Genomic DNA, 21281 nt, shown 5'->3' on the forward strand with positions numbered 1-21281 from the left:
ACCTAGAGATATGTGGCTGTGCAGAAGTCTCAGTTGCTGGGAGTAAAAGACTGTGTGGCCCTGGTGGAGGGGCTCCCAAACCTGGTTTGTGTGAGTGCCCTTACTCTGGAAGGAGAAGCATATGGTGTAGGCAGTGCTTAGCTCTCTCTGGGCAACAGAAAGGAAGACACGTTTGATAACTCAGTGGAACAAGAGATCTACACTTTCTTCTCCAGAAAGAAGGTGGAAAATGGTTTTTTGGGTGGGGTGAGGTTTGAGGGGAGGGTTTGTTGCATTTTTTCCCCCAGAGGAAGTAAAAGTTTTGCAGCTGCTACGAAAGCAGTCACATCCCAGAGCTTAGAGACCTGAGCCAAGGGATGATGTGATACCTTGACAGTACCTTTTTCCTTCCCCAGTCTTGTCCAGCAGTCGACTGCACCCTACACCATTTTGTTCACTCCCACCCTGTCTTATTTAGTTTAAGCATAACCTGTACCTGCTATGTATTTAATTGCACTTACATGGCTCTGTAAATATGATATGCTGCTTGAACATTATGCAAAGGCAATAACTTTCTTTGTGGTGACTGGTCTTTGTTTCTTTTCTGTTTTGAAATTGGATTCTCAGATGCATGAGTGCTGTGCCACTCTGCTGGTTCCAGCTAAATGTGGTCCAAGGATTAAATATCTGACTGTCTTTATGGAATCTGATCTAGATAAACTATGGTCTGCCTCTGCCTAAATTCATGCAGCAACAGCAGCAAACCTGGTAGTTTTAGGAGTCATTCATCCTTGTTTCTGAACACATAGTTGTGCTGGTTTTGAGCAGGGCTGGCAAGAAAAGCTGTGAATGAGGCTTTTGAAGAACCTTGGTTGAAATGTTTTCATGCTGAGTTTAAAAGCCCTTAAAGAAAACAGAGTTTTCCTAGGCTTCTACCTGACAGACCCATAGGAGAAAGGGTATGACAAGAACAAGATGAATGTGCCTTTACAAACAAGCTGTGTGCATCTGCTTGCAGATGCAAGGCAGTGCCTATTTGTGAGTAAAGAAATGGTTGTTGGTGGGAAAGGAAATAATTGTTCGTAGACAAGGAAGTGGCTATTTTTAGATAAAGAAGTAGCTGCTTGTAGGTAAGAAAGTGGCTGAAAGAATCAATTAACTTGTAGAATAGTGAGAAAGGAAATAGCTCCTTAAGAATAGTAAGAAAAGAACTGACTCTTTATACGTAATAGGCGTTTTCAGGAAGTCTGTGCCTTCCAAGTACTTTAGCCAGTAAGGAAAGGAAGAGGTCATTATAGAGCTAGGAAAAATTAGGATAAAAAGGAGGCTACCTCCTCCAGTTGTTCAAGAGATTTTCACTAGGTATGCTCAGTAAGCTCTCCCTTTATTCATGAATAAAGTCACTCTGGCAGAACTCTGTCTCCTTTGTGGACACTAAACCCTGGTGACAAGAATTTTCCATACAGGTAAAATGAGCAGCATCTGTCAGTGCTGACCTTCTGTGACTTCCAAGAGAGAAAGGGTCTTCCTTCATAATGAGTCTGTTCAGCTAGGACAGAAGCCTGCTGGCAGCTTATGGAAGACTAAGTTCCTGGCAGTGTGCCAAACAGTTGTCTTTGCTGGGATCTACAGTTAGGAGCTGTTTTGCAGCTTTGCTCTTGGAAAGGCTGCTGCACAACAGAATGACTTGAGATACTTCTGGATTCTGCACAGAGAATAACAGATGAATAAGGTGTGAATACTTAGAAGTGTGTGTGGCAGGGATTGAGGCTGAGAAATTGGAGAGCATATGCCTGGAAACAAGTGCAAGGCAGTGAGGTTTGAGCAGTTCCCTGCTCTGGGCACCCTTGTGTAGAGTGGGGGCTTCGTGTTCAAGTTCTGCTCAGTGTCCCCACTCTTTGACACGCTGCCAGCCTTGACTGTTTCCGGATCAAGACTGAATCCTACTATGGTGGATGTATAAACACAACTGTCTGGTGAATAAATTGGTGATCAAGCAGAATCATGTGAGTTGGGGAGATGTCAGACTGATGCTGTCTGTAGTAAGAGAGGAAATGGGATGAGAGTGTCATGGACATCTTTTGTGCCTGAGCAGTTGGGTGGGCTTGGAATTGCTGGAGCAGTGCAGAGCAGTCTCCACTTTCCCCATGCCTGCTTCCTGAAAGCAGTGACTTCTTGCATTAGTCTTGATCTTTTTGCAGGCAGACAGACCTATGTTTCTGTGCCAGCCCAAGATGCCAGTGTAGCACAGGTGAATTTTCAGGACACCTTGCTGTTTTCCTACTATAATGACCTCCCTGAAGAGTTTGCTTGCTTCCTCTTTATCCCTACTGCAAGGGAAAGCAGGGACTGATTTGGAGAACTTTCTCTTTGCAGCATCCACTGCAATGTAAGTATTTAGGTACAGTCAAATGCTGACTGCAAATCCAAAAGCCTCTGCTGCCAGCAGAAGTTCAATATAGAGATAAATAGAATCTTCCAGATTTTGTGTGCCCTTTTTGTGTGTGTGCCCTTTTTGTGTGTGTGGCAGGGATTGTCTCCAAAACAAGGCAAGAGCAAAACTGGTCTCTAGCTGCTGCTAAATTTAATATAAACCACCTTTGCCACCTCCTGGGTTTAGTGATGGTTGTGGCCTGGCTGGATTGGAGAATCTGCACCACTGTGCCTGCAGTTTTCTTGTGACAGTGCTAGCTGTTAATAATATTCCCTTTGCTCTCTGATTTGTTTTGCATTGGAAATTCTGTAACTTCAAACCACTGTACAAACAGAGAGATTTACGTGTCTTTTATGACTGCATGTTGTTAGAGAGCAATACTCTGTACTCAAAATGGCAAGCTTGACTAGAACTGCAATTTGCAATTATGTTTTTGGCTACTACAAAGTATTTGAAAACAAAAATACATAGTAATTTAGCATAGTAGCGATGCAGTTTCCTCTCATTGCCTGTTGGGCTACCTGAGCTCCACTCACTAACGCCCTGTGACAGGGCAAGGTGCTGGCTGTGCACAAAGAAGGAGTAAGGAAAATAATCCTGTACTTCAAGGCCATTTGTTTCCCCCAAAGAGTCCTTCAGGGATGTAACAGAAAGCCAGGTAGAGGTATTGGTATATTGTCCTTCTGCTTTCTGAGTGACAGTTAACACTGACAGTTGTGAAGCGAGCGTGCAGTTGCCTTGTTTGTTCTCTTCTCCTACTCCTCTTCAGAGTGTAGAGAGGCCACTTGGGTTCCCCTTTGGAGGCTCAGTGAAGTGCTGCTAGTGAGCTTCTCTGCCCTCTAGAACTGCCTCTGTTCAGGGCAACAATGATGTTTACCTGCATAGGTTTGAAACCAATGAAAGCTGTTGTTTTCCAAATAAATTTGGTTTGGTTTGGTTGGTTTGTGGAGCTTTGTATTCACACTTGCATTCCTGTCTGTTTACCGCTGAGCAGCTGCTGACCACACCAAGTGCCACTGGTGTTCCTGTAAATCAGGAGAATTCACAGGAGATTTCAGCTGTACTCTGGAGCAAGCTGCAGTGCTCTCTTTTACATGAGTTTCATGCTGTGTAGCAGAGCACGGGAATAATAAGCTTAGGCTTAGAAGCACAAACTGGAAACTATTGTGACTGCTTCTTGAATGCAGGAATAAGGAGAGATTAAAAAAAGAACCAAACCAAAAACCAACAAACAAACCAAACAAATCCAAACCAAACAGATTTGAAATGCGCTTACCAGTTACTGAGAGAGTGCAAGCGTCTTGAACTCGAGGTAGTTAAATATTATCACTGACTAAAATGGCACCAGTTTTGAGGGTGAGACTATACAACACTTAACATTCACATAAACCATCCCTGGCCTGCAACAACCCTTCTACTGATGTTTTATAGGGATGTGGAGTAGGGAAACTTCTCTAATACATACCTTGCATTTAGAAGTAATTTGTTTTAACCATCTTCTCTTTGTAGTTAGCTCTCATAATATTTTAGAAATCATGATTATTTTGTTTCTATCTGATCTCACTTTTAATTGAAGGAAAGAAAATGGTAATTAAAAGCTTTCCTGTCTGAGCAAGCTCATCCTGTGAATAAAAGGGCCTTACTTCTGTGCACCAGCAGTAAAAGTTACTGCTAGCAAAGAACCCAACCAAACAAGACAAACAAAGCCAACTGGTTCAGCACTTCAGCACTCAAATATATCCTTGTATTAGCCAAGTCAAGTCTGGTGTTTAATTGGAGGCACAAGTAAATCTGCTTTCGCACTCCCCATCCTCTCCACCTCTGTCTCAGCTCTTCTATGTAAGAAAAACCTATGGAAAAACTATCTCAAACTTCCCTTGCTCCTACAGCCAGCCTTCGATTTCGAAGAGGGTTTATGACTTGCTTTCCTTTTTCCCCCACTTTTGAGGTAAACGAGTGTCTCCCTGTTTATTAACAGGCTCTATCGGACGCTTCGAGGACCTTTGTGAATCCAAGGAGCGGAACTCGGGGGAGAGAGGGAAGGAAGGACGGCGGGCGCCTCTCGGCCAGCTCTGGGATGCTGGATGCACTGCGCATCCCTCTCGCTGCGGGCCGGCGGGGCTTCCCAACTTGGCGGCGGGAAGGAGGCGGCAGGAGCCCTGTTGCAGCTCGCTGCTCCCGGTGCGGTTTGGGAAGTTTGGCGGGGCGGTGCCTCCGCCGCCCCCGCGCCGCCCACCCGCCTTTCCTGCCCGTCACCGCCCGCCGGCTCCGGGCGCTGGGAGCGGGGAGCTGTCCACAGAGGGAGGTGCTGAAGGCAGGGAGGAAGCCGAGGGACGCGGACATCTTCGCTCCCCTAATTTCCTCCCTGCCTTCTGCAGCCATTTTGCACCAGCAGAGCTGGAGGGAGCGGGTGGGCTGCAGGGGATGAAGGGAAGAGGGTAAAGAGTTGCGGGCAGCGGAGAGGCAGCCATGGGAGATCCCGACTGATGTGTCTGCTGAGGCTGGCTCACTGCAGCAGCTGTCATCAGCATCATGGTGAAAAGGAAAAGCTCAGAGGGCCAGGAGCAGGAGAGTGGCCGTGGCATCCCTCTGCCCATCCAGACCTTCCTATGGAGACAAACCAGGTGAGAGCAGCAAAGCCCTGGGTACTTGGGATATCGCTGCAACAGGGCAGTGGAAGTGGGGAGGGGGGTGCGGGCCGGCTGCTGCCCGGAGGCGAGGAGGAAGCGGTGATTGCAGCTGCAACATGCAGGCGTGAAACAGGCTGTTCTCTTTGCACTCAATATAGAGCAATTTGTGTGGATTCGGGAAGGTCTGGAGGCAGCTTAACCTAGTGGCAATCCCAGGCAGCTTCTTGCTTTGACTTTGAAATATCCCTGTCTATGTGTCTGTATGCACCTTTCCCTTCCTCCCTGTCCCGTCTCCCCCCATCCCATCCATCCCACCTCCCCTCCTCCTCCCTTTTAAGAGGACTCGTGGAGCTCTGGTAGCAGAAGCAGCACCGTCAGTGCTGCACCAGACCTGCAGCTTTGCTTGTATCTGTATTTGCAGCTGTCCTGGAAGTGTAATCTATGCCTTGAGAGGTCAGCATGCAAACAGATACGTCAAAGTCTCACCTTATTTCATTGGATTGGAGAGTAATGATGTGTGAGGGGCTGGATGAATGTATGACTGGGGCTTCATGTTCCTTGTGAGTCGTGTCTGTCTCCTGTCTCAGCAGAATTCTAAAGTGAAAACACTGTGAGAGTGGGGGGGAGGTTGGAAGATTTGAAGGTTGTGGCTCTAATTTAAAGCCTCCGTCACCAAATCCCTTTATGCCACAGTCAGTGTCCTCCAAAAAAATAAAATAAAATAAGGTGACCTGATTAGTTTTTTTTAATATTTAACTCTGATCCCATTCTGGAGAATGACAGCAGAGGGTGGGTATTTTCTACCTACAAGGCCTGCATTTCATCATAAGCCTTGTACATCAGCTGCTGTGGAGAAAAATACTTAATACGGAGCTGGCAAATGGATCTCTGTCTTAAAATAGAGGAAAGGCAAAGTTCAGTAGTATATAACACATTTTAAACAGAGTATATTGAAAATCTTTCACTGAGATAAAATGGCTAAAAATTATCTGATGGAAGATTTTATCCCTGGGGAACAGGATTTCTCCTGAGGGTTGAATTAACAGCTTCTTGGCATATCAGTGTGGGTACTTTGTCTTCTAGAAAAGGTAACAGCATTTTGTCAGATGTTATCAACAGGTATCTGAACATAGTTTTAGCCTTTTGTCTTCCTTTACATTAAATTTCTCTGTGTTTTGCCAACTTTCTGACATGAGAAAAATCCTAAAAATAACTAAACAAAATCCACATTGATGTACTGGGTCTCTAACACTTTTTCTCCCTTCCTTCAGTGCATTTTTAAGACCTAAACTGGGGAAACAATATGAAGCTTCCTGTGTGGTACGTACCTGTTTCTCTTTTTCAACTCTTGTTAGTGACTAACTTTTCGTGCAACTTGATCTGACCATGGTGGCTGATAAGCTTCTCAGCTTATCCCAGAAGTGGATTTAGTCCATTCAGCTTAAATCTGTACTTCTATGACTCCTATTTCTAACTGTATTTCACATAAAACCTCAAGTTACTGTCCAAATTGAGGAGAAAGGGAAGGCATGCAGCAAGTTCAAGTAAGATGTGTATCTAGAGAATTTCAGAATTCCTTGAATGGTTGCTGGTCTTTGGATTACTTAAAGTACATTAAGTGGTTGCAACCGAACTTGACAGAGTGGAAAAATTTGGTCTGGACACATATCTTAGTAGTTTAAAGTACTTAGATCTCTCTGCAGCAATTTTCTGACTTCCTTCTCACAAGATATTAAGCTGGAGAAGCCTTAGCTATTGCTGACTCATTTTCTTCTTAGAAATCCATAAATTTTTCAGGGTTTTTGCTAGATACCAGATAGTGGAAGAGGACTGCTGGCTTAGTGTGTCAGTGAGTAAAATGTACTGCAATTGTAGCACATGGAGCAAAAGGCATCGTCACTGCCTGATGCCGTTGACAGTTTCTGGTTGCTGAGAGGCTGGAAAATGGAGCTTGTTGCCTTGTGTCCTTTACCAAGAGCCTTGGCAGTGTGCAGGAGCCATGCCTTGGAGCACCTCTCCTCTGAGGCTGTGGCCCCACCTATGAACTCATACCTGTTACTGTTGGGTAGAGGGACAGTTTCCTTCTCTGTGCCTTCTCCATGATGTATCTGTCTGTCTGTGACTTCCCTGTGCTTTTTGCTGTGCTGTTGGCATTAGGTCTTCCTCTGTGTCCTCCAGGCTGATTCTAAAGCACCTTTCTTCTTAGAGCACCTACCAGGATTTACTAAGCGTAAAAAATAACACCAAAAGAACCCACAAGACAACATAAATCACATGTGTCAGCCAAGGGAAAGGAAGGTCTTAAAAAATCCAATTAATTTCCACCCCTTGAATGAAGAACTTGATTCTTCTCCAGTCCTTAACATAATCATTAAATTATGGTAGAAAGGTTTCAAAGGTGAGGCTTAGTTTTGAGCAACTGATGGGATACAGCCTGATATGCTGCATCTGCCACCTTCTCATCATCTTTGCTCCTCAGTTTCCTATCCCTGCTGGTGCACAGGAATGTCTGCCCACATCAACGCGTTCTGTATTATCCAGTGGGGTAGCAGGGTGCTCAGTGCATGAGTGCGGCAGGGTTTCTGGAACTTGACAGGTACCTGACTTATCTTCTGAAACATCCAGCTGACTGTCTAACACCCCTGTATTGACTAATGTGCCTGAAAATACTGTGCGCCTGTTAAATTATCTGTCCTTTTAAAATTAGCTAACCAGAATTGTTGTAGGCATGTCTATAGGCTGCTAACTCTCTGGCAATGCAAATGACACAACGTCATGCAGTATTCTGTTATTATTCTTGGCTCTAAACTTGCTGCAGTAGAATTTGCTGCATCTTGTGCATTGAGGAAGCAGATGCTGGAGGCTTAGATTCAGTGAGTACAGCATCTGGTGTGCAGGAGCAGATTGCATTGCTTCTTTGAGCTTTGCTTTATACCATAATACTTGAAGAAAAAAACCAGCCCTTTCATAGCCTTGTTTTCCTTACATGAACAATCACACTGACTTCAATTAGTCTATGAATAATAGCTTTTAAACTGGAGATAAATACCCTCCCCCATACATTGTCTTAAACTGTTTAAATGCTTTTGTGCCTCAGTATGGATTTAATGTTCTTCCTTCTCTCCATTCTGAAATCGTTCTGCCCTGACACAACGTCATTCCTAATGTGGTGAGTCAGAGCTGTAAATGGTCTCATAGGAGTGCAAGTGAGTGCTGTACAAAGCAAATGCATTTTTGGGGTGATGGTAAGGAACTTAAGGGTATATTAAATTCTTTTACTCTGGATTGCATTGGGCATGGAAGAACACAAATGTTTTGTGGAGGATCTTGCAAATGCAAAGTTCATCTCTTTTCTGTTCTTTTTTTACTTGTTTTTGAAAATGTAGTTATGTTTTATTGTTATGAATAATTAAAGTATAGATATGGAAAGTTCAGAAGGAGGCCACCTTTATTTTATCCAAACAACAGGCCTGGTTGCAGAAAACTGAGTTTTTAAGCACAACAGTTTTCTGTAAATAAAGTGCTTGGCATCTGTATTTCATTACTTGCTAATGTTTATACTATTGCTGTATTTAGTAAACAATGGAGCCTTACAATCCCTTGTGCTATGAACTCCTAGGTTAATGTTTTAGATCTTTCTAGGAACTCCTCCTTGCTCAGTGGACCTGCCCCAAACTGACAGTACTGTCTGCCTGCATTTCAAGCTCTTTCCAGTCAGGCAGAAGTTACTTTAGCGATGGTCTCGGCTTTTCACTTGAGCTTTGGAAGAACAGGACTGTAAGGTCCCCTCCAAGGACACAAGTCCAGCTCAAAAAGCACTAACCATTTCTCCATGTCTCTGCCAGAGTCCTTCTGTACAAAGCTAGGTATTGGGCCCTGCTCTTTAGTTATTTTTTTTCTCCACATGCAATCCCATAGGGCTACTCCCCGGGAGGACACCTGCAGTTCCTCTGGCACTCCTGAGAGGGTGGGACGGGGGGTGCTGAGCTTCTGAAGGTCCTGTCTGTCTAGTGAGGGCTGGGGGCCTGGCTGAGCCCTTGCCGCCTTATGCAATTCATGCAGGTAGAGCTTCCCTGGGCTTAGAGCCAGGGAATTTCATGTGACTCAAGCAAAGCCGTTTATGAAACCATGGCAAAGCCCCGCCAGAATCTGCTCTGTCCTATACTCCTCGTCTAGGCATCTTCAGGCAGCTACCTGTTCCCATTCCAGCAGCAAAGGAACACACAGACTGATCCTGGTCACAAGGTATTTGACAGTCCCTTTGGTTCTTGGTGGAGAAGAAGGTAAAAGGAGTGGGAAGGCAGCCAGAAAAGGCTGACTGCCACTCTCTGTGAAAACAGATGTCACTACCAGGCTAAAAGGAAAAATGCTTGTGTAAGTGGCCCTGAGGGAGCTGAAAACAGAAACAGAGCATTGCTGAAAGGGGCTGCCCTTTCTCCAGCCAAGATATAAACACTGACTTCCCTCACAACCACCTTGGCACATATTCTTTATTGGCCTTTGGTGTGTGGGGTGTCTGAGGCACGAACAAGCTTGCTATAAGTAGGTAACTGCTTTCTCAGCCAAGCTGCAACCCTGAGGCTGCAGCTCCAGACATACACATAGCATGACAATATCTGTCTTCTGACTGACTTGCAGGGAGCTTTTTCAGACATTCTCATTCAGCCTTCTCATTGAAGCATGTAAGTCCTCCCAGCTGTAGCAGCAGTTGCTCAGTTCATGTGGGGTGAAAATTAGGTCTTCTGTCTCAATGTCTGTATATTTTTTGTAGCAGGTCCTGAAAGTTAGAGTAGAACTGCAGCAATCCAAAAGGAAGGCTCTACAGGAGCAAATGCTAACCCAGGGCCTTGCATCTTCAGTGTCTGGTGTAGACAGAAGCTGCTGTGAGCTGGACCTTTATGGAGAACCCCAGGCAAATTCCACAGGAACACTTGTCCAAAGAACTGCATGTTCTTGTTGGTCTGCTTGGGACAGTTCTCAGTGTGGGGACTGATGCCAGTTAGTTCCTGTGCTGGCAGTACATCCACAGTAGTAGTTACTGTACCAGGCAGTGCCTGTAGCAGGCAGGAACACTCAGTGGTTTCCATACAGCAGCTTTTGTGTTTGCATTTTTCTGGTAGCATGCAGTACTTCTGTGTCAGATACTTGTGATCACATAAGCTGCTCCAGAAGCTAATCTTTCATTAGGGTACAGAAGTATGTTAGGCTTTCTGCTCAGACCAGGAAAGAACAGCGGAATCTGGCGGATAACCATGTAGGGAAAGCTTCATGTGTGCTCAGAGGCCCAAAATGTGGTAAATGCAAGACTAATTTAAAGATATAATTGCAAACTCCTTGGCTTCCTCTTGAGTTTCTGAAGCATGCGGAATGTGGACCACAGCTTCCAGAAGGCAGTTTTGGGGGAATTTCTCCCTGATGCCATTGAAGTACCCGGAAATGAGACCTTGAATGGAAAGCCAAGGAGCAACAACGTGTTTTTGTCGCACTGGTGAAAGAGCTTGTGACCAAATAGGTAGTCATGAGGCTAAGCTGGTATAAGCCAAGGACATGCATTGTCATTATCTTTCCTTTAAGAACTTTGGAGAAGGAATATAACTTCATTTGTGACCTATAATGAGATCTTTGTATCTGATCAGAGCAGCAACTTATTGAAATTTTTGGAACAACTAGGAATAAGGAGCTTCCATAGAGATTTCAGAGGCAGATAGTCTTACTTTTTGTTGCTTGAGGTAAAAATAATGAACTTGCTGCAGCCATCAGCTCTCTAAGTGTTCATAAAACCATTACATCATGGCTAGACAAAAGATTTTGTACAGTGATTATTTTTTGTGACAGGGTGTGAAAACATTTCCTAAGGCTCATATACCTTTAATGGGTTGCCCTTTGTGTTACACTAAACTGAAAGAGCATGTGTGTTTGAGAAGAATATCCAGCACTCAGCTCCATAAATACAGGCTTCCTTAGCTCCTGTGACTTTCAACAGGATTACTTGCATGCCAGATTAATACCCAACATAACAGTAAGTTTGGCTTGATGTCTGAACTTACTAATATACAGGTTATACTTGCTTTAACTCTTTATATTACAGAAAATATATTGTGTGGCCCATTCACTTCTTAGTCAAGTACGTCCAAATGTCTGGTGAACTTTAGTTACAGTCTGTGTTTTTCAGGAAAAATATTACAAGATGTGCTTTAGTTATATAATTAAATATTACAGGTTTTTAAAAGAGAATGTTCTGTGTGCTGGAAGAAATATGCAGAAACAGATACACAGTGTCTTTCTTTCCTTGTTCTTGCTTTTAGTCTTTTGAAAGAGTTTTAGTAGAAAACAAACTGCATGGCCTTTCTCCAGCTCTCTCTGAAGCCATCCAGAGCATCTCTCGCTGGGAACTCGTCCAGGCTGCGCTCCCGCATGTGCTGCACTGCACTGCAACGCTGCTCTCCAACCGGAACAAACTGGGTTAGTGCTCCTCTGAGGGTGTTGTCAGTCAAAATGTGACATTCTGATGCTCAGGGTGCCAACATATTCTAAATCCTTAGAACCCCAGTTAGTTCGTTCTGTGGCTTGTCTTGTGGATTGTCTTTCTTATTGATAGCAGAGTAACCTGTGGGAGCTTCCCCAGTGAAGGTAATGGCTCGATGAGCTGAAGAGCAGTTCAATAACATTTTGCTGGTTATTTTCCAGAGGTAATAGAACTTATTTTAGAACAACCACCCAGCAGACATGGATTCCTTGAAGGAATATGTATTTCTTTCAGTTGTCAATTGCAGCAGGTACTTTTAGTATCTTCAGTTCTTCTTTTTGTTTCTTTTTTTTTTCTTTTTATTCAGATCAATGCATGGGATTCTCAGCATATAAGTCAATCAGACAGTAAGGACAGAGGTCCAAATAGAACTTACTTTTAGTAAGTCTTTTACTGATTGATTTCAGCCAGGAATTTGCTTCCTGAGACATGCCAGTTGGAGGCATTAACAGGACACAGCTTGAGCACCTTGAAGTGCTCACTTCCATTTTATCTTATTCAACAAGGTCAAACAGACAAGACTGTCAATTTGGCTGCTTTTGGGACCACTCTATGTCCATGCTGCTGTCCATGCCCTGCAGCTGACATTGCAGGAACTGGACTGCAAATGCTATGAAGTAAATGGCGACTTGTGATTTAGGAGATTTCAGGAGGTTTCAAACATAATGAGACAGAATGCTGATGCTTTTAATGGTAGAATTTTAATTTTCAAATGCTTATCAGGAAGTTGGATGTCCAGTTTCCCGTGCAGCTCTGAAAGTCTCAACAGTACCATTAATGGTAACCCTGTGAGATACAGTGATGCATTTTTCCACACAGGGCATCAGGATAAGCTTGGAGTAGCTGAAACAAAGCTTCTTCACACTCTTCACTGGATGCTGCTGGAGGCTCCTCAGGACTGCAGCAATGACCAATTTGGAGGGGACAGAGGCTCTAGCTGGGGAGGGAGCAGTAGCGCCTTTATTCATCAGGCGGAAAACCAAGGATCACCAGGACATCCCCAGCCCAGTGCCACAACTGATGAGGAGGAGAATAGCAGAAGGAAGTTCTTCCAGAACTCCATGGCTACCGTGGAGCTGTTTGTCTTCCTCTTTGCTCCCCTTGTCCACAGAATTAAAGTGAGTGGAACGCTGATGGGGTGCTTGTGTGGAGTGAGCTCTGAGCAGGAAAGGAATTACTCTGCCTTTGTGATTGTTATTTAATTCAGCCTACAGTGCACATTGGGGGACCACTGGAAATGTTTTAACAAGCTGGCAGGATACCACTGCCATCAGGAAGAAATCCTTCCAGTGACATGAACAATCACCTCAGCATCAGGCAGGCACAAAGGAAAATAAATCTGAAGTGAGCCGTTTTTAGCCTTTGGGAATGTGAAAGATCTGTGGCCCCTGTGAAGTCTCTGGGATCCAGGAACCTGCAGAAAGGGTTGTGAGCTTTGGCTTGCGCCAGTGATTCTCAACCATTGCTCAGAAGGGCCTTGCTAATTTTTCAACCGTGGGGCTGCCACTGGGATTTGTTGTTGTCATTACTAATCATCTTGATGCTAATTACCAGGAATGTGTGATGGTGTTATAAGCATGGCAGTAGCAAAGGCAATGGAGCATTCCTTTGTTCTGAAGTTGGAAGCAGGCTGCAGGCTTCCTGTCTGCCGGGGTCGCTCTATTGATTTTATGCTGAGTGCATCAGCTTTGCAGAGTGGTGATGAGAAGGCATTTTCTGCATGTTCTTCTGCCTCTCTGAGGGGCTGCAGTTTTTAGCCTTTACGTTTCCAACTAGGCCTTGGGAAAGAGTAGGTACTTGGAAAAGGTCTATAAAGTCATGAAGTGATGGGACTGTTATCTGTTCTAATCCTGCCTCCTATGCTGCAACAGTTGAAGAAGATAAGAAAGAACAGGAAATAAAGGATAATCTTTTGATTCAGGCAGGTGAAAGCAAGACTGGAGTAGATTCTTTCCCTACTTCTGCTACTGAGTTCCAGTACCGTATAGCTCAATTTATTTAGCCCAAATTTTTCATAATTTTTTCTGTAAGCTACTGGGACAGGACAAGAAGAAGTGTTGAATTCTTCCCAGCGCTACACACACAAATGTGGGCTGCCCTTTGAATGAATTAAATGAAACTGGAGGCAGACCCTGGCTATTAGAGAGAAGATTTCCAATCTTCAACATTAATCTTTCTGGGATGTTGTTTCCCATTTATAAGATGGGATTAATATCAGTATCTCAGGTTTATCTTGAAAATCTCTGAGATCTCTGAAATACTGTGGTGATGAATATTGAAAAGCCCAAATTTGCATGATTTAAGCCAGTTGCATACGTCAAGCAATGATAGCATCACTGTAAGTAGTGTCAGCGTTTCTGTATTGACATAGCTCAGGTACCAACAGTGCTAATGATATCAGTGATGTATTATACCACTACTTCATAGTAATCTGTTACATATTTCCTCAATTTCTAAGTAATGTTTTAATATTTAGTATTCTTATTCTTTTGGGGAAGAATTTCAAGTCTTGGAGTGTAAATCCTAAGGTTGAGATTGAATACCAAACATGAAGTGACTTTATATGGTTAAAAGAGATGCTTTCTGACCAGGAATGGCCTTTTCTTTTACAGCTTAATGTCCTAGGAAAAACAGGGTTCCTTAACTAGTACAGAAATTTCATTTGGAAAAACCTTCCTGTGTGTTTTTGTATTGAGATTTCTCTGTGATTTTTCATTAGCCACACGTGACATGTATTAAGTCTGCTGAGTGTTGTCAGTGGTCCCCGAGTTAGCATATACCCACTGCAGAACTGCACATGGTGTCACTCATCTCTTGTAGGATCTGTGCATCAGAGAAATTACAGTCCTCACAGACTGGAAACCACATTCTTTCGTGTGAGCTGGTGTGCCACCACCTCTGTTTCTCTTTCTAGGAGTCCGATCTGACATTCCGGTTGGCCAGTGGCCTCGTTATTTGGCAGCCGATGTGGGAACACAGGCAGCCTGAAGTTTCTGCCTTCAATGCTCTTGTAAAGCCCATCAGGAACATCGTTACAGGTCTGTGATTTTGCTGTGGTAATGTAGCTCCTGAGAGCTGGGAATGCCTAATGCTGCCTTACATTCTGTAGTCATTGTATTTGAAGGAATTTACTGATACTGTAGGAATTAGTGAAACCTTAGAGTAGTTTAAGGTTGTTTCCCCTCGGGAGTCAGCTGACATTTGCCTAATAGTTGAATAGGAGATGAGAGAGCCATCACAAATAGGAAATTAGAAACTCTTCAGTAGAGTTATCATTACCTGTCAGCCTCCTATCTCTGTTTCACCTCATCTTCCTCAGTTGCTAAGAAGGGGAAAGGCAGTATCTCTTAGCAGTCTGACGTGGGTGAATTGAGCTTTCCCAAACTGGCACTGAACAAAAGTGAACAGTGAAGAACACACAGTTGATTCTCCTCCTATCTAAAATTTTAATTTCGCCATGTTATGAAATTAAAAAAGGTAATTTCAAGACTCTCCAAAGAAAGGCCTAGGTTGTGAATTCACTTCTGCATGCTGGAAAGGGTTGCTCTTCCTTTGTGTTTCAGCCATAATGAGACTGGAATTGGGTGCTTAGGCTTCAGAGACTTTGGCTTCCAAGGCCTAGTCTCAAAAAACTTTTTTACTTTTATGTTTTTAGACAATAGTTTTGCATAATTTCTACAAGGGGGTGCATTGAAAGTGAGCTGGATATATTGCTGTAGCATTGCTTGCCAGCTCTCAAGAGCATGGAGCTGTAATTTTCATCATAGTGAAAATGTAGTTTGCCAAATCAGATTTTTCTTAAAACAAGTAATTTTGTTCTGAAGGCTTTGTAGACCTTTGGAACATCCCAGAATTGAAAAGATTCGAGTATTTCAGATTATTTAAAACAGTCTTTGACATCTAACACTTCATTCCTCTGCTTCAACTTCTGGAATTAAAATATAGGATTTCAGCCCTGGAAGTAACAAAAGGAATTAGTCCTAAATTTTCTTCGACCGTTGGAATTTTTCCTGTAGCTCTGTGTGAAGTCAGAAAATTCCTAAAAAATAACTTAAGGAGTAAAGTATGAAAGGAAAATGCTCTGTTATGTTTTGAAAGCATTTTCAGCAGGACAGAAATAGTAATTGGAACTCATTCCTTTATATCAAGGAAGATGCTGCTGTCTTAGCATTATCTCAAACTGGGACCAAAAAAAAGTCAAATTTACTTAAATTTTCCTTCACATAACAAATTAAAAAAATATAATGAAGAAGCTTTGAATGTTTTGTTTGCAGTCAGTCTAAGTCACATCTGCACAGCTTTCAATGTGACAGGATTTCAAGAATAGTCATTCTAGTCTGTGTTATGCCCTTGTTCTGCTACAATATCACTGACCAAACTTTCTTTATGATATGTGTGTTTCCTGTGATGAAAGCATTTGGCAAATTGGAAATCCCAATACACTCTGAGAGATGTAGCCTAGAAAAGGACCTGAATATATGTGCAAATAGGAGGGAAAACTCCAAAATGAAAGGGACTAGTATGTACAGGAAAACAAAATTTGATGGCAGATGGATTTAGGATAAAGTTTATTTTCAAATTAAATTTTAAAGAAATAGAGGTTTCCACTAGACAGTGTTGATGACAACGCAATGGAAATAACTGTGCAAAAAATTCAAACAGTCCTTTTTTTCTTTTTCCTTTTTATGGCTGTGGCTGATGCCCAGAAAGTCTGCAGCAGAGAGAGGCTGCTTTGCGTTTGGTTTTGTTTTCTGGTTTGTCCTTTCAGTGGTACATTATAATATAAGAGGTGTTTCCTGAAATGTTCTGCTTTGACTTCTTTTCTCAGCCAAGAGAAGTTCTCCCACCAACAATCAGAGTGCGACTTGTGAATCCCCTAATCTGGACAGTGGCCGTACTGAGGTGAGTTCTGTGCTAAGTTTTGACAAGCTTGAATAAGGAGCTGAGAGAGGGGGGGAAACAGAACTTGCTGTTACCACCCTAAAGTATTCCATCTCCAGAAATTACAGTTATTCACAGTTCTTCCAAAGGCTCCCAACCTAGTTTGCAGTGGAACCAAAGGGTATTAGGTGTAGTTGTCTGGATCTCCTTGTCCTTATCCTGTCTTGTAGGATGGAAATCTGATCTTGCTTATGATGGGGAGTTGGAACTAGATCTTAAAGGCCCATTGGAACCCAAATCATTCTATGATTCAATGATCTTACGTTTTTTCCTGGGCAAAAGCCCTGTCTTACCCTTTGCCTATGCAATGCCTAGTACTAAGAAGCCCCAGGCTTGCTCAGTTTCTCCATATTACCATGGCATTGTGGTGGAAGTACTGGTCATGTCTAAGCACAAATCACAGTTACAAAGCTAATATGGGAGAGATAAGTATGTTTATATATCTCTTTTCTTTTATTACAACCATCCAAAGGGACTGCAGGTGGTCTGTGAGACAACACAGCCAGATTTTGTACCTCCAAAGGCTGCTGTTTCAGCATGTCATCGTGGAAATTCCTTGGATGGAAGCATATCCTCCCAAACCTCTCAGGAGAGAGGTACTGCACATCCCAGGTACAAACCCCCTCAGGAGAAAGTTATACAAGTCCTGTATCTTGAATCTGCTGTTGTCTGTGCATGATGAGCATGCTCAATGTTTATCTCAAACTCTTAATGCCAGAAATCTCAGTTCTGGGTTTTGAACAGGATGGTGACACAATGCCACTTCCATTGAAGAAATCTCTAGCTGACCTGTTGGGACAGTTTCTTTAGTCTTTTCTAGTGTGTTGGTTTCTTAAAATTAAAGACACAACAAATAAATTGCAGGTTCAACCCTCCTAAGCTGGATTCAGCCTCAGGCAACTGGTATATTTTCTGGCATCTTTCTGATCAGATTTTTTTCCCTCTAGCAAAGGATTTTTGCAAGCCTGTCTCCATTGCCTTCATTATTTCTTCTCTGAATCCTGCTGCTTAGCTTCCTTCAGACTACTGTCCCAAAGGAACAAGCTAACAAAGAAGAACAGCCACGCAAACATCCTTTCAGCTTGCCCTGCAGCATACAGGTTTTCCTGCATGGCACTGATAAATTCATCTAGATTTTAGGGTGCATAAAGGTAGAACCAGATTTTCAGTAGTGCTGGACACTTGGTGGTGCCATAAAGTAAATGAAGCTGATAAGTGTTTTCAGGGGGCGGAGAGGGAGGGAAGCCTATAATTTTAATGTATATAACTATAATTTTAGGTCTCTATGGATTTAGGAGTGTCACTTAAACTCCTTCTGAAAATTTTGGTTCTGTTTTGGGAAATGTCATGTCCAGAACGCTGCAGATTTAAGAAATGGCTTCATTACAGTGACAGAAGAAATGTAGGATGGAGTGGGTTTCTGGATACCATCTAGGAACAGCTCTGATTTGTGGTCCAAAGAGCAAAGCTATTCTCTAAGGCTCTCATCCCATCGGGAGGCTTCCCTTGGGATTTTGTTGTCAGTTCTGGGTCTTTATTTAATTTGTATTAATGTGAGCCAGTAAAACTGAAGTTGGGGACAGAACAGCCTTTCTGTATGTGAACACTGTTTCTCAGAGAGTGCACAGCTGTTAAAAAAAAAAAAAAGCAACCTTTTAAGAAGACAGAATCAGGTGATAAATTTGTCAAGCTGGGTCTAGTGGTTGCCATGGGGATGAAGCTTTAGACAGGCTTTGAAGAGAGCATCATTATGCCTCCTCATTTGCAGAACTCATTGATCAGTTAAAACTGTACAGGGAGCTTTGGTTGCCGAGCAACAGACAACTGGGGAACAAATGTTGTTTACTCTGCTTACCAACAGCCGCAGTATTCCTTTGTCCTTGGCCAGCAGTTGGAGGCAGGCTGCCTTTCCACATTCCCTGCAGTCACAGGCAACCAGGAGTTGATTATACAAGCGCTAGATTTCCCTTTAAATGAAGTATAGAGTTTAATTTCTGCTTCCTCAGACACTGCTTGAGCAAATGGCCGATTATCCCTCCTCCACTCAGTGAAATTCTCCGTATACAGGTGATACAGTTTAACACAGAAGCAAATAAAGGCACAGCCCTTTATCCAGCTTCTGCCTTGAACAGGCTGCCTGGGAAATAGGCTTTGTAGGAAGGACTTTAGTGACAAATATTTCATAAGGAGAACATGCCTTGCTCCAGGCTGTGTCATGCCTCAGATTTGCCTGTGCCACATGCAGGAGAGCATGAAAGACTGTTCAGACTCTCAGACACATATCAAGGTCCTGCAAAGTGACCAGGGAGCAATGCATCACCTTTCACAATTGCTACTGAGATGACGGGCTTTATTTCCTTTGCTGGGATACTTTGAGTATTCCAACTACCCTTAAGGTTTTTTGCAGGCTGCATCTGTGTGACACAACCTGGACTGTGACAAAACCAGCCTTTGTATCAGGTTTATGGGAAAAAAATTATAGCATATTCCCATTTCTCCTTGTTTTCTCCTTTCTAATTCAGTTTTTCTGGTTTTTATAATGTGTCATTTTAAAATCATGAAACTTTAAGCATTTTTACCTGGAATGCAGCACTAGAAAAGAGACTTTCAATCTATGTATTGCATATAGGGTGACATATGCTGACACAGATGGGCTGGTCTGCAGTCACCAAGTGCCTTTGACATTGGCCTGTGGGGCTGGCAGCAAACCAACTCCTGCAGGTTTGAGCTCTAGATCTATGCATTACTTCAAGCCCAACCATGCCACCTGCTCCCTGTTTCCAAGGGTAATATGGAACAGGGTTCATATGATTCCAAGTGGTGTCAATGTTCACTGCACACTTCTTTCTCCTCTGGCAGTTCTGTACCTGCTTTGGATGCACAGGGCAGTGATCTAGCAAAGCACTTAAAACATGCTCTTCACTTGAGCACTTAAAGGTCCCACTGGTCAGTACTGCTGCTATTCCCTGATGCTTTTCTGGACTTTGTCCTCAGATCCCTCTGCTTAGAATGTGATGGTACCCAGCTAGAGATGGGGGTGTCCTGCCCACTCTGTTTTCATGCTGTTTAGCAGAGCTGATAATATAAATAGCTTATAACAACAACAACTAGCCCACAAAAAAACCAACCAAAAAACCCAACCAAAAAAACCCTGATGTTCTTGTGATGATTCTCAAATGCCCGAGAATACAATGCATGAAAGAGCTGTTGATTTTTATAGAATCCACAAATCCCAGAAGTACTCAGGTCACAGAGGTGTGTTTCTAACACACAGAGTGGAAATATTCAAAATGTGTACTTCGGCAGGCAAAAAAAAAAAAAAAAAGATGTCCAGAGTTCCTGCCCCACCCCCAGATTTCACACCTTCTTTTGCCCTGTGATTCTCATTCCTCCGACTCCCTTTCACTTGCTTCTTTTCTGACAGATTGTCTCCTCACAGTAAGTGACTGTACAGAGGGTAGATCAGGCCAGTTGTACTCTGCTGGGTGGGAAGTGGTATAAAAAATTAAGAATAAAAAGATAGGGGCATTGTTTTGTTTTTTTTTTTTTTTTTTGCAATAAGGTGGACTCTGAAAGTACATATGATGCCTTTAAAATCTGAAATCTCTGGATTCTCATTACTTAGGCTTGTTACAGACATCTTGCTTTTATGCACACTAACTTCTACAATACAATATAATGAGGGCTTAAAATGGTCTTTTTCTCTGGAACACCTCAGCAAAGAATGTCTATAACAGTAACTTTAACATGTATAGGAATCAATTTAATTGGCTTAAAGTGTTAACTAACTTAGCTGCCCTGCCTGCTTCTTTTTAAGCGAGGCCTGATATGAGGAAATGTAAACGATTCCTAAATATACATTACTTGTATCTGAACAGCAGGTGCTCAAAGGTTGTCTGTTTCCCACTGAACAAATTATTCAGTTAGAATGAGTGCTGGAGGCTTATCTTCAGATCACAGTTTAAGAAAGCAACCCTATCCAAGAAAACACTTAACAAAGCATGTACTGGAGTCCTCTGGGGAATTGAAAGCTAAGTATCCACTTATGTGTCTTCAATGCTTTCCTCAGTCAGAGCCTTGGTCCCAAAGAGTCGGTTCTTTATTCAGGGAGCTGAGTATCTAAGAAGGCCTAAGGAGCCTGATGACTAACATTCCTGCTCCTGCTTTTTGGAACAGAGTGTCCTTGGTGATCCCACCGTGCCAGAAGTCTCGCTACGCCACGTACTTCGACGTGGCTGTGCTGCGCTGCCTGCTGCAGCCACACTGGTCTGAGGAGGGCACACAGTGGTCACTGATGTACTACCTGCAGAGGCTGAGGCACATGCTGCAGGAAAAACCAGAGAAGCCACCCGAACCAGAGATCACCCCTTTGCTGAGGCCTCGGAGCAGCTCCATGGTGGCTGCTGCACCCTCTCTGGTGAACACCCACAAAACTCAGGTAAGCAGGTGCTACCAACAAGGAAATAGCTGCTGTTGTGGCGATGCTGGGAAGTGATGGCTGGACAAGTAGTGAAAGGCACAGCTTTGGTGTTGGTTCAACTGCCCAGGAGTCAGATATGTGCATGATTCAGAAAGAGACCCTGAGAATGATGAGGGTTTTGGGGGCAGAATCTGGTGCAGATAGTCAGAGCTGGTGCCTGAAAGCTTGAGGATTTATTTGGGATAATTAATCCAGGGTGAACTGTGATAATGTTAGTTTTTAATGTGAGAATATACTTATGTAGTTGTCAGAAAAAATGGAACTGCCTTTGCATTACAGTGTAATGGGCAG

General features: G+C 43.2%; 1 protein-coding gene across 16 annotated transcripts in view; it reads left to right on the plus strand.

Annotated features, from left to right (window-relative positions):
- Positions 1 to 4632: 4632 nt before the first annotated feature.
- Positions 4633 to 21281, plus strand: part of UNC80 (unc-80 homolog, NALCN channel complex subunit) — a 121090-nt gene continuing 104441 nt past the window's right edge. For 9 of the 16 annotated variants that reach the window (XM_032693539.1, XM_032693545.1, XM_032693540.1 and 6 more), the window contains exons 1-8: positions 4636 to 5037; positions 6315 to 6363; positions 11349 to 11505; positions 12389 to 12687; positions 14484 to 14607; positions 16398 to 16471; positions 16983 to 17122; positions 20687 to 20948. In XM_032693539.1, the coding sequence (XP_032549430.1) occupies positions 4946 to 5037; positions 6315 to 6363; positions 11349 to 11505; positions 12389 to 12687; positions 14484 to 14607; positions 16398 to 16471; positions 16983 to 17122; positions 20687 to 20948 (1197 nt within the window). In that variant the 5' untranslated portion in view covers positions 4636 to 4945. Of the gene's footprint in view, positions 5038 to 6314; positions 6364 to 11348; positions 11506 to 12388; positions 12688 to 14483; positions 14608 to 16397; positions 16472 to 16982; positions 17123 to 20686; positions 20949 to 21281 lie in introns of those variants that run through there. The other 7 variants (XM_032693549.1, XM_032693550.1, XM_032693552.1 and 4 more) reach the window with 4 other exon arrangements.

The sequence above is a fragment of the Chiroxiphia lanceolata genome, chromosome 7 (genome assembly GCF_009829145.1).
Source record: "Chiroxiphia lanceolata isolate bChiLan1 chromosome 7, bChiLan1.pri, whole genome shotgun sequence".
NCBI classification, from domain to species: Eukaryota; Metazoa; Chordata; class Aves; order Passeriformes; family Pipridae; genus Chiroxiphia; species Chiroxiphia lanceolata.